Source organism: Bactrocera latifrons, unplaced genomic scaffold (genome assembly GCF_001853355.1).
Source record: "Bactrocera latifrons isolate USDA-ARS-PBARC rearing strain unplaced genomic scaffold, ASM185335v1 scaffold_3, whole genome shotgun sequence".
NCBI lineage: Eukaryota > Metazoa > Arthropoda > Insecta > Diptera > Tephritidae > Bactrocera > Bactrocera latifrons.
In genome coordinates this window covers 844,230-858,309 of record NW_017536629.1, presented here as the reverse complement: position 1 = coordinate 858,309, position 14,080 = coordinate 844,230, and the positions used below count along the sequence as shown (strand labels likewise).

At 35.1% G+C, this 14,080-nt stretch overlaps 1 protein-coding gene across 1 annotated transcript in view; it reads right to left on the bottom strand.

Moving 5' to 3' along the window:
• LOC108970332 overlaps positions 1-11,393 on the bottom strand; it is a 125,162-nt gene extending 113,769 nt beyond the window's left edge. The window contains exon 1 of the mRNA XM_018935660.1: positions 11,336-11,393. Coding sequence (XP_018791205.1) covers positions 11,336-11,393 — 58 coding nt within the window. The remainder of the gene's footprint in view (positions 1-11,335) is intronic.
• Between the last annotated feature and the right edge of the window lie 2,687 nt (positions 11,394-14,080).

Here is a 14,080-nt window from a genome sequence, read left to right as displayed (position 1 = left end):
AGGAATTATAAAAAATTAAAAAATAAGTTAAGAGTGCGAAATACTAAACGTTTCTACATCGAATTTTAAATTTCGCAAAGAAACTTTTTTGGGCTTTTACAAAAAAACCATCAAAAGCTCAGAGTAATGTCCAAAGCAAAGGGTTTAAAATATAATTTTTTTCAATGAATTCCAAACACTTTTGCAAATTTCGTTCGCCCTTATATACATATGATAGAGACTTTTAAACGAAAAAGCTTTTAAAACACAGCAAGGATTTAAAAGCTCAGGAATTTTATAAAATTAAACAAAAATAGTTAAGGGTTCGAAAAATCATTGGTTCAGAGAACTCGAAACATTTTAGAAACAAATTACAAAAATATTATTCTAATTTTTTTGAGCAAAAGGCTTTCAAAGCTCAGAGGACTTTTTAAATTTAAAAATAAGTTAAGAGTGCGAAAAAAACATTCTTATAACAAATTTAAAATTTCCCAGAAAAACTTTTTCAAAGCTTTAGCAAAAACTTTCCATGCTTAGAAGCTTTTCTAAATCATCGAAGTATTAAAAACAAATACTTTTCCAACGAATTGCAAACATTTTTGCAAATTGCGTCCGCCCTTACATACGAGTGTGCATATCTTGATGTAATTGGCACATTTATACGCTGGAATAAAATAAAATAAATCATCATCAGCGCGCATATTATGTGAGTGCACGTGACTGTATGCCGCCTCCGCTCCAGTGAGCCCACTTACAAACAAACAAGAGGTGTGTATGCGGGTGCGTACCCGCCTGTCTGCTTTGTTTTGATTGAAAAGAGCAGTAATTTCATTTTCAATTTACGTACATTTACGTACGTACGGGCACATTTTATCTGAGAGCAATTGGACGCGTTTTGAAAAATTTATTACATTTCCTTCACATTTGCACGTATTCAATTCATCGCCCACACGTCTTACTTCGTTTGGTAAATTACGCCCATTCACTTTAAATGCCTTCGATTAATAATTAAAAAGACAGTTCTGCACAAAATCAAGGTCATTCCATTTCAACAAAGGCATTCGTGGAGCAAAGCATATCAATCAGGCGCACATTCTTTGAATACAGTGGCGCGCAAAAGTTTACGTACGGGTTTTCAAATATAAAAATGTTAGTTAAGTAATAAAAAATAAAATTTTCACGTTGACTTATTTGAAATAGCTCTTTCTAGCTCTATAAGAAAAGCTTCGGATAAATATGTTACATATAACGACTTATGTGGTGGGTGGTAAGGTCATCGAAGTTAAAAGAAAACATTTATTTGTTTTTTTTTTTTTATTTCACTGTATATTATTGAAAAATGTAAAAGTGTGCCCTGTAGCTTTCAGAGCAATCGATAATGAAGTTTTCTTTAATTCCCAAAAATTAACTTTTTTTATGCCATCACACTAGGTGTGCCTCTAAAACCGAAAAGAGTCAATATAAGACCACAACCACGGCTGCTCACAGAGTGATATGTCTATTTTCTCTCTTTCGATATTGGTGAAATCGGTCTATATGTATTCACTTCATACAGTGATATATCTCGTTGTCTATATGCGCTGGTGAACATATTTTCCTCTAGCTCGTTCAATTTAAACCATTTCTAACCATGTTGTGTTTTGCCGGCAATTATACCGCATATGTTGGTCGGTGCTTAACTTCATTAAATCAGATAGTAATTAGAGTTTCACAACATCTGCAGGTATAATCTAACTTAAGGTCAAAAATCAGTTCCACACGCGTCGATCCACAACACTCCCAGCTGCAAGAAATAATGAAAGTTGGATTTTGTACGAACTATGTTTTTCATTGTTCTTGTGAACAATGAGACCACTGCTCAAGCAGCTCAAAATGTTATGTGCTAGACATTTTTAATCACTAAGTTTACCCAGCACTTGTGTGCGATCGTAAGTTATCAATAAGCAATTAACAAAATACAAATCCCACATGACGCAAACACAGCGCTGTAGCAAGCACAACACTTTTGCAGCAACAGAAAAATGAGAACAAYAACAAATAAGACGATTTTTTATATTACTGACGTTGCCACTGATGCACAAATGATAAGCAACTACGCCGTACACACACAACCATACCAGCTTATTTGTCACTACATATGTGTGAAGTGCGAAATCACATTCACACACACACGCACACAGTCAATTGCTGTGCTTCGAGAGTGTTTCAGCAATATTTAGAGATCGCAATACGTTTTCGCACTTCGCTTTCCGCTGTTTGTATCCGTAGCTGCCACCGCAGTTATTTGCTTGTCTCTGTCAGTTGTTGGTATGTCTGCTGGTCTGTCAGACTTATGGTTTGGCGGTTTACATTCCCACAAGTGAGTGTGTAAGTGGTGTGTGTGTGTGCGGCTTTGTTTGTTTGCCTTGCTTTCTTCTCAGCTGCTAAAGCCACGACCAGAGGCGCATCAGCAGCTGCCAARAGCCCAGGAGGAGGCAAATACATTGGCTTGCGCTTGTAGTGGTGTTAAATCAGCTGTTTATGTGTTTCGCCAACTCATGGTTGGCATTTGATTGCGTGAGYGAGTGTGTGTRTGTGTTTGCTGTTGTTTGTACGTGCCAACAAGTACATCCATTGTAGCGCCGCTCAAATGAACACAGACGTACTAAATTTGTCAGTTTGTATGTATGTGTGTACGAATGCGTTGCTGGCAAGGCATAGAGCAGCATTTGTTTAACGTTGCCACCGATAACAGCAACAAAATCATTTCCGCTTATTTTGTGCGCTTATAACTGTTCATGGCAGCCATTGCGTTTCGCAATTTATTTTTTCGCATTTCATTTCGATTGTGTTTCCAATTCGCTGTTTGTGCGAGGTTTTTCATTTCCCCATTGCCAACGTTGTCGATTTATTCTCATATTTATTTTGCTTGCGATTTTTTTCATTTCTTATTTTTCTTTATTTTTTATTTGTTGTTTTTATTGTGCTTTATTTATTTCTATCGCCGTCTTTTTTCGCCAATTTCTTGTTTTTACGTTCTCACTAGCTCCTACAGCTTATCACGTCGCCACTGCTGCTGCTGCTACTAATTCTTGTTGCTGTTGTCGATTTTTTTTTTTGTTTTTTGTTTTTTTTCGCTTTCGACATATCTTATTATTCGTGTATCTCATTGTGTGCTTCCTTTGCTTCCGTTGTTGCTCAATAAAGGTTCATTTCATTTAATGACTTGAAATTGATTTTGCTGCTGTTGCATCCCATAAACGCTGCGCCCAAGAAAATTGTCGGTACGTGCTAACTCCGCGCCATTACCGCCGTCACACGCTGARCGGACGCAGCCAGCAGCAGGAAGCGCCACACACACATGTGTATAATGGTAGTTATGTGAATTCGCACTCAGCTTCCCTAATGTAACGTGGCAGCCTTGATGGGTATCGCAGCGAATTTTTGATTGCCTCTCAGCATTAAGGTGTAATGAAATTTAATTCTTGTGGCATACTTTCTGGCGTAATTAAAAAAGTGTGGGTTGTGGGTTATGGCGTACATGCCACTCAGGAGGGAATTTCGAAATTTGTTTCGACACAATTTTCCACATGAAAATTGCCAAATTATTTAATAATGCTACCGAACAGTGGTGATAAAATGGAAGGTATGTGTGTGTGTGTGTATCCAGACATGTAATTTTATATATAATGCTCTAATGCACTTTACTGCCAAGCTGCTGAGTGTATAAAGCGACATCGTCTATTTTTCGAAGTGTATTTGACAGTTTCGGCAGTTATTTCAATAACTACTTAGCAAGCCAACTACCARTTAAATTACTGGTTAACTACCCAATTACACTACCAGGGATTAATATTAAAGTTTAAATGAGCTTTTTAAGTCCGAATTAACAAGTCTAATCGAAACTCATAAGTACATGTGATCGCCCAACAAGTCCAACTATCYGTTAAATTACTAGTTAGCTACCCAAAAGCGCTACCAGAAATTTTGTTTGAAGTGACAAAGAACTTTTTAAGGCCGAATCGGCAAAACTAACCGAAAATCTTAAGTTCGTGTGATAGTTCATCACCCTCTTAGGCACCGGCTTATGAGTTAAGCAACGAATCCGATTTTTTAATTGGACTGGAGTTTCGTTTAGAAAAGTTGTTCGTAGTAGCGGGCATTTGTTCTCAGAAGTTGATTGATTAACCTTGGCTCCATTATTCAGTCGATTTTGAAAATCCGCTTAATTTCATTCGTATTCACTTCATCGATAACCAATCTCTTAACACACTCAGAAACTGCTCAACACTGCCACGCGATTATGTATGATTCAAGATGAATATTTTCCATATGAAATAAATATATTCTCCATCTGCAAAACTTTAAGGAAATCTATAGATTCCACTTATTTAGGGAAATTGGTAACAAATTTGTTATACCAAGTATAAAAGTATACCGTTCACAGCAAAAAATATTCTTCACAAAGTACTATCAACTAGGGAATTTCAAAATAATATTGATTATTTCCATAAGTTTTACACATACATATGTGTGTATGTAGCTTKGTAACTCCTCTTTATCAAAATGCCACTTTGGGCAATACCCTCAGCCACTAATCAGGGGTAGACGTACGAATTTATCATTGGAAAAATAATGCAGGAAGAGCTAAAAAAGCAAGCTAGTTTAGATTAAAATCATCATCTTCGTACAGGTTATGTTTTATCATTGAAAAGATGAAAAATTCCAGTGGCCCACCAACTGTTAACGAACCATCGAGTTGTTATCTAATTACTTCCAAATAGAAAAGCTAACCGCTAGCGTCAAGCAGACGGCGCTGTCACAATTTCTTTTTCTATAAATACTGCTAAAGAACGACAATAAGCTGTCGCTCTARCATTTAATTAAACTATTTATACTTTGTCGATATGCACGTAGATATATAAAAGCGAATTATATTTTTAGTGTCAAAGTGTATAACTCCAAGTTTGCCAAAGAAGAGCACGTAAATGCAATATTCAGTAACCGCATGCAACCAATTTCCAAAGTAGCTCATATATTCTTGACACACTCACACTTTACAATCAATAATATTAATTTTTAACGAAGACTATGACCTTCGCTAAATTTAAGCAATTTGCACAAGAGAACTCACTTAACAGTTGTAAAACAAATAGAAACCGAACTTTTCCAGCAATTCCAAAACAAAATCACTATTTATGTCTAATTTTACACTCGCGGTGTGAAAGCAGCATCGGAACTGTTTAAATGGTGGCGGAAGTTTGACAGCACCAAGTGTTGCCTTTAGCGCAAATAAAATGTTAATAGCAATTATGGCCATATTTTATAAATGATAACCAAATATACTTTTTATTCACTTATTTTTTTCAAAGCAATGAAACAGATTTAAAATATGGTTTGAAAATATGTTTTTTGATAAATACAAATTTTTTTTAATAAAAACTGAAACATGTGGGAATGATTTTTAAAAATTACTGCAAACCTAATTTTTTACAAAATTTTTAAAAATATTAMTCAAAAATAAATTTTTCAAGTGTTTTAGACCTTTTGTATTATTTTCAGTTAGATAGAAAAGTACTGCCTTTGGAGAACGAAGCTTAAAATGAAAATATAGTGTTAATAAATCAGATTGGTAGTAACATGTGCCTTGTTTCAGTCGATTAATGATCTGCTGATTCTCTATACAGAGTCAATGTTTGAGTTATCACACTCTTAGTTTGAAATGAAAACTGAAACTTACCAGAATACTCAGATTTTGAATATACCCAGCGGGATAATGGTTCACAGCTTAGATTTTTCTTTGAAGAACGTTTCGAAGAAAATTCTATGTAGAATTCTTCGATACCAGGTAATGCATAAAAGTAAGCTATGCGGCTAAAATCTACCGCGTTCATATTTACAATCAAGTAAGTGCATGAAAGACGTTTCAATACAATATGTGAACAACAAATACAAGTTGATGAAATAAAATGTTTAAGTAAATATTTTCATTATTTCGTCAAATTGTCAAGCATTTGGAGAAAGTTGCTTGCATTTAGGTGAGCTGCTCTTTGAATTAAAATTGTCGATTATTTTTGTGCTTAAACTTTGAATTAAGAAATAAAAGAGTATTCTCGAATATGAGAATACTAATTAAAAACGAAGAAAGTGAAGCTTTTAATGCGTTACAATTTGGCAAGTTTTTCGTGCTTTTATCACTGAAGGAAATTCATACCTACATACGGTTTCAACTTTTTTTGTAGAATGTGTAAAAGTAGAAGGCTTCACCGAATCGGAGTATGCTCACCAAATTCAAAAAAGCATCATACGCGTCAAAGGTCGCTTCATTAAGTATCTTTGCTTGGAAAAAAACGAAAAAAGACTCATCCACAAAATCAAAAGCAATTCATTACTTTTTATWCATAAATACTTATTTTCATAACGAAATACATACAGGCACTTTCATAAATAAAGCAAAAGTAATATGCACATTCTTTTTCTAAGCTACTATTGTCCTTGGCTTAAAAGAACTCTTCGTTAACTGTGGCATCGAAGAATTCTGTGTACCTATGGTAAGCGAAAGGGATGATCTGTTACTTTTCCTAGGACATCGCCGTAGTTATTTTTATTGATCGGAGTAAGCGATACAATCATGAAGCATCGCTTACCTCGCTCACTTACCAATGTCTACCATGTCCCGGAGGTACTCATAAATTTGTAGAGTTATTAAAAAAATAAAGAGCTGTGCTCGTTAATTTATATATTTTTTTTTCTGAAATTTGCACATCGTCACCTAAAATGCAAATTTTATTGGTTACGCTTCATTACATCATATCACATATTATACAATCAATATATAACCATTYTATAACCAAAACTCAGATTTTGTTTCAATATAAGTAGTTTTTATTATATCGTTTTCTTTGGCCTGTAAACCCATAAAAAGTAATGTAATGTTATTTTGCTTTTTAGACAATTTTCTAGCATGTTTTAATTAAAAAAATTGCAACCCATTCTATGAGACGTTAATAATTATATCCTCAACACAGCCGAAAGCCTTTAATGCTAGCACTGCGTACTTTAGTTTATTTAATAATTTGTTTATTATGTAAGCTTTAATAAAATAAAATAAAATAAAAAAAAATATCCTCAACACGGTATATTAAGTTTGCCACGATGTTTATAGCACCCAGAAAAAAAGTCGAAGACTCTAGACTCTAGACAGGCGAAGTCGATTAAGCCATCTCCGTTTGTCTGTCTATAGCACACAGCTTCCATATAACCTGGACGATTGGAATCAAGTGCTGTATTGAAAACTTTTTCATTTAATGAGATATCTGCAAGAAATTTGACAATAGCCATAGCCTAAAGTAATAGTGCAATCTCTGATGAAATTGTACAGATCTTATCACTATAGCATATAAATATGGTTGCCATATAAACATGAAACAAATGAATTTTAAATTTTTTCTTGTGTTTTTTTTTAACTTTATAAAACTATTAACAAAATATCAAAAATGATATATTATATTAGTTAAAAATTATTGCAGTAAAATTTTTTAATTTTATGTGGTTAATCGAAATCTTTGCACCAAAGGCAACGCTGTTTATGTRAAGCTTTGTTTCCAGTCAACTGCTGCTATCAGTTTCCTTTACTGCGCGTAATAAATATTTGCTAAATTTTGAAAGTTATTTATTTCTTTTSAATGCGAGGTATGTTCTTTGTTTTATCAATAATATCAAGTAACGGAAATACATATGGTATCACAAAGGACCACAACTGGTCTATGGATGGCTCATTGGACTACCAGATTAACATAACCCAACCTATTAATAGAAAGTGTGTTCGCCGGAAAATAAGCCACATATTTAATGGCACATTGKAATTGGTGTATGAAAATCGTTTTATAAAACGGTGAGTTAGTGCAAACGTGCTTAGAGAATATGTTTGTTAATGAAATTAGAAAAAGATTTACTAATCAAACATACTCAATGTATTTAACTGATGCCAAAAGCCACGTATCAAAATGACGTAAGCGGCTTTGCAAATTGTTTGGTTATTTGAAGCGAGAGGACGAAAGGCTTCCTGGTGCCGCATCTTAGGTGTCATTRGCTTTATTATACTTGTCTAAGCTTGCAAGCATTACGTAATTAAAAAGCCAATATCAGATAAGAAATCGAATATCTTATCGAATAAGTTCTTAATTTGGTTTTATTTTTAAATTAACAGTAGCATACTTTAAAATTACTATTTATCATTAATAAAAGAGTTTATTTAATCATTTTATTAACTCAATTCAATTTTTCTTCCCGCACCACCACTGACTCAATTATTTCAGCACACTTTCAAAATTGTGGTTCCCTTTGGCTTTGCATGCTTTCGCTCATTGTTGATGCACTGTCGGCTAGTTAACCCAGTCTGCCGTCTGCATCAACAAATCCAACTTAAAGCATGCTTCAACGCTCCTCCAGCCGCAACGCTATCGAATTTGTGGCACACAACAACAACTGTTCAGCTAATAAATACTGCTGCCTTCGTCATAGCAATGGACCAGCCTTCAGCCACCAACAACTTAACTCTGTTGTTCAACAACCCGCCTAGTCAATGAGCGCTTAGTGTTTGTTCTTGCAGCTTTCCGCTAAGTGAGTGAAAGTCATGCTTTTAACATTTTTACACTCAATACAGTTGCAGGTCTAACTTTATGCTTTGCTTTTATGAATAATTCATTTCGCCATGACTTGTAAATTTTCTGGGTAAATGTGTTTTAAGAACTTTTCCATTCATTTCATACTCTKCTAATAATAGTAAATAAAATAAAAATAATATTAAGTATGCACTTTTATTTAAATTTATGCACAGAGAACTTCGAAATAATTTTATTGAGTTTTGAATCTGGTTGGTTATAAATAAATATGCAAATTGGCAACTATTCATAGAAATGCATCGGATTGGTATTGGATTTATATAAAAAGTATAGCATTTACAGACCTAACTTGATAAAAGTGAACTGATAATAAAAGGCTTTTTAATTATATAAAAAATTGTTTATTGATTTTTAATATCATTACACCCCAAAAAAAGATGCTACAGATAAATTTTTATGACAAATAATTTGAAAAATTGTTCGGTGAGGCATTAAGACATGCAWAATTTTGTGAAAATACCTTTATAAATGAAAAAGTTTACAAAACAACCACTGGATTGGGATCGTTCACTTTGTATTAAAGCTACATATGTGCCAGAGTGGGCCACTATCGGCGGACCCGACAAATGAGCAGATTTTCAATGATGAAAGTACTGGTGCAAAATTTCAAATCAATAACTCAAAAACTGTAGCACTATTTCACATATGTATATACAGACAGACGACTAAATCGACTCAGCTCGTCACGCTGTTCATTTGTATAGTGGATTAGGACAAAAAAGCAGACGGAAATTGTAATAAAATTCTCTGGGTAAGTGATATTTCAATCCAAAAAATGTATTTTTCTAAGTTTTTAGCACTGTTCTTAATTACCATGTCTAATATGTGTGCGATCTGCCAACCAGTTTGTTTACAAAAGATACTTAAGTCGGTACTCCACAGTAATTAGTGCGTTGCGATTTTTACAATGAATAGTTTCGTGTGTGGAATTGTTGCAATGTTGGMAAATGCTGACGGTGAATCAGTTTTATCATAAACACAATCCTATGAGTGATACAAAGCTTCGGTCGAGAGATCGTTTAAGAGATGCCTCTTTCTGGACGACCAGCGAACTCTTCAACTAATGAAACTATTAAAAAAGCTGACGATAATGTGCTTGAAAATCGGCACGAGTTAGAGAGATGGGAAAAGATCCCAACATCTCTCCCGAATCCCTTCGATGTATTTTGGATATGAAATGCGTTGATTTTTTTTTTTTTTTTTTTTCAAGAAGAATACGATTGTGTCCTAATTTAGAGCTAAAAATGCAATGAGTACTATCGATCAATTACCATATTCTGCATTTTATCGAAGAGATAGAAGAAAATTTACTGAAGGAGTTTAAGSCCATCCCCAAAAGTGATTACATCTGCTTAGGATTACTTTGAAGGCGGCAAAATAAATATTGATGAAAAATTAAATATTTTGCATTAATGTATACAGCCAGACAGCCAGACGAACGGACAATTAAATCGACTCAGCTCGTCACGCTGTTCATTTGTATAGTATCTATATTATAAAATTTTTTTTTTTAACAGTTATATATTTAAGAGTGCACACAGAAACTTCTATATATTTCCTGTAAATATTTCCGAAGTTACACGCAAATTTGAAAAGGCGATTCAGAGTGCTTCGAGATACATTCCAATCTTAAAACGCGTTTTATGGTGTTTTCAAACCTGTCTCTTATACACATCTAGATGTGTATAAGAGACAGGTAATTTATTACAAATTTTGTTTTAATTAAAAGGTTTTTTTTATTTTTATTTTTTTGATTTGTTTTTATTTAATATTTGTACTAATACTAAGTCTTAAATTCAAATAAAAGATACCATATTGTGTATATAAATTTTTGGATTAATTCAGTTTTCTCAGATAAAATGCTGAAAATTCGCTTTTTTCGGCGTTCTAACTGGATATAACTCGTTAATATTTCCTATTCAGGTTAAAAAAATGCTGGAGGGAAATTTCTCCCGTGAAAAAAAGAAAGAAAACTCCTTTTTAGAAGAAATTCTCACCAATTGGAATTATCACTAGATATCGTAATCCTTATTGACATTAAAATATTTTTCTATAAACAAATTTCGCTTATGGAGTTAAAAATTCACCATGTGGTAGTTTACCCAGCGCGGTTTTTATATGTGTTTTCCCCAGTAAGCCACTTCTACATCTTTTTTCTCCACTTTTTAAACAGTTTATGAAAGAGGAAAATCTAAAATAAATATTACAGAAAGCTCAGCATAAATTTAACATATTTTCAAAGTATTTTGTTTTTTATCTCACTCAATAAAAATTTTCATTTTACTTACATTTTATACTTAAAGCAATGTTAAACGATTTCCTTTAAAATTACGGCAAAAACAAAGGACAGACCTGCCTATTAGAAAACAGTTACTTTTGCATTACAATGCTGAACATCCTTACTTAACTTAAATCTAACAAAAGCAATCGTTTAACGAGCAGCCAACCTTCCAATTTGATTTGGCAGGTTTTTATGTATGAGTATGTGAGTCACAATCCTACAATTGCATTTATGTAAACAAGCTACTAACAAAGTTAAATAACAAGCTTACGCAAAGTAAACAAACTCACTCGAGCTATCTGGTTGGATATACTATACTATATACTATATATGTGAATCCTTAGATATAATATATATGTAAATATGTATGCGAATGTAAGTGTAATGGAGTAATGGCAAGAATTKTACTTACTTATTGGCTTGGTTGCTAATAATCCTAGACATAAAACGATTATCCAAAAGTTATACATTTTCAGTTTGCTGCTACAGTAGCGGGTCGGTGGTGGTGACGGTGTGTCGGAGTACCAGAATGGGGCGTTGGTTGGTTGGTTAGCGTTGCTACTGGTGCAAAGCGCAAAGTAAGCAAATACGTTTGCGTGCGAAATTCACTTGCAAATATTTTCAAAAATATAATTTACCAGCTGAGACGCGGTCAATTAAGATTGTTGGTTGATTATCTTCACAATATTTGATTTAAAAAATTTCGTTTTCTAATGGGATTGCAATTTAAAAATACTACACGAAGAATTTCAAAACACTTCTTCGCTCACTAATTTACCGTTGATTTGCATCTAAAGTGCTTCTCATAATATATATACATATATAATTTTTCCAATAATTTTTTTTTACGTGCCAGGGTCAATCAAAATGTACTAAACTTGATGTGGGACTGTGGGGGCTGTGCTGCTAAATCGTTGGGAACTTGTGCACGTTGCTTTTGTAGTTACATGTTTCGCCTAATAGCCGCTCGGGTGTGTATTTGAATTTGCATTAGCAGTGTTTATCAACTCTTCAAAGTCATAACTTCCACTATCGATTGCCATTAAATTGCCACTAAATTGGTTGCAACCGGTATCACTTGCAATTTCACAAAAATGCCAACAATTTCGACAACAAAAATTTAGTCGTATGCAAATACACCACTCAAACACTTTGTTCACTTGTTTGTTGGCTTAAAACAAACCCGTAATTACGTTCACTTTGCCCCGCGTAAGTGTGGGCTTTGCAAACAAATCGTCGTTGCCACTGTGAGGGTGCGCCCGTGTACGTAGCACCGTACTAGTTGAGGCCACCAGCAAAGCTATGCCACTTTATTTACGATTTAACACTTCCGTTGTGCTTACACTTTCGCACACACACACGCTAAGCGCGCGCTCCTACGAAAAACAGGCGCAAAGCACTTGCACACACAAACGCGTAAGACGAAGAGAGGGGGAGACGCCACTCAAGCGTTTCGCTAAATTTCTCGCGCTTGACGTGTGATTCACCAAAAAACAACTGCGTAAAAAACACGAAAAATWCCAAGGCAGGAAGAATGAATTTCAGAAATTACAATAACAAACACGCAAACGCGAAGGTGCCGTTAAATCGCGACGTAAAATTTGCTCTTCCGGATACGTCGCTTATTTCCGTCGAATTCAAATGACTGGCGCAACAATCAGCAAATCGAAAGTAAGCTTTAAAGTGACAGGTGAATGCGGCGCACCGCCCCACAACCACCGTTATTGGCTGAGTAACTATGTCGTCTGGTGTGTATGTCAACGGTTTGCGGCTGAGAAGCATCTAAAACTGGCATTAATCGCGGTTTTACCGTCGCTAGACRCACACACACGCACGCACACACGGCGCTTAACGTTCAACGCGATTTGTTTGTCAGTTTGGCAAGTAAGTGGCAATGTTGCCGCTGTTGTTTTCCCTGTTGTTGTTGTTGGTTTTTAGTGTCACACACCACTTTAGCACTTTCACTGTTCTTGTACTGAACCACTGTGTGTGTGAAGTTTATTAGCACGCGCGCACTTGTTGTGCCCATCTGAAGCGTTTACCCTAGACTGACGGTGGCAAGAACCGTTTCGAAAATTTTTGTCAGCCAACAAACGTTAGAGACAGCCATGGACACGCAACACTTGCTGTTACGCCAACACCAGCAGCTGCAACACCAACACAACCAGCCAGCGCCGTCGTGGCAGAACAGCAGGAATAGTACCACCCACAACAAATTCGGCGRCAGTTAGTGAGCCTTACTCTCTCCGCAYTTGTGTCGAAGAGCACTTAAGAGCGTCTGCAGGCCAGTTGGAGAGCGCGCGAGTGTGTCCTTTGCACGTTTGGGACAAACTTTCGTTGCTTTCGTTGTTGTTTGGCGTTGAAAGCTCTGCGCTCGCTGGCSSCGCGGAGCAGCTGGCCAACAACGCAAACATTTGTTGCTTCCTTATCAATGCAGTTCCATTGTAAATGTACGTTGTGGGAGACACTTTGTTGCTTGTGCCTTTAGGGCCTTTTGTTGCTATCGACTTCCGCCTAGCTGTGCAAAATTAGCACTTTGCAAGAACGAGGAGTCTTGCAGTTTGTTCTTAACTGCGAAGTTTCACAAGGTCAAACTTTAAACGAAAAATCGAATACACACGAGCACCACTCCACTTCGTTTATACTTATACAGTTTGTATGCATAGACTGTGTATGAAGTAGGTTTAGAGTTTGTATGTAGGAGAGATTTTAGGGCGTAAAACTGTTTTCGAAAATTCTACAAATATTCTTCAAACTAAACGGAGGGAAATAAAATAAAATGGCAATACAAAATTATGGTATCATGCCACCACATTTTTAACCTTTTGACATGTCTCTTGGTCTATTCTGTAATTCCTTATCTATGGATGAGTCTTATATGTATGTGTGCTCGTACGGCTGTAAAATTTAGTTATAGAAGGCTTAATTGGTTTTTTGATCCCCTCTGGACTTATCCACATAAAGCCCGAAATACCCTTATCTCAATAAATCTCGGTGTTGGATCGACCAGGATTTTTTTATTATTATTATTATTATTATTATTTTATTTTATTTTTTTTGATCAAAGCTAATTATCGGCAATGCATAAAAAAGTTCTTCTACGAAAAAACTGAAGAGACACCCCGGTTTTGGACCGAACAGAATACATATAATTTGA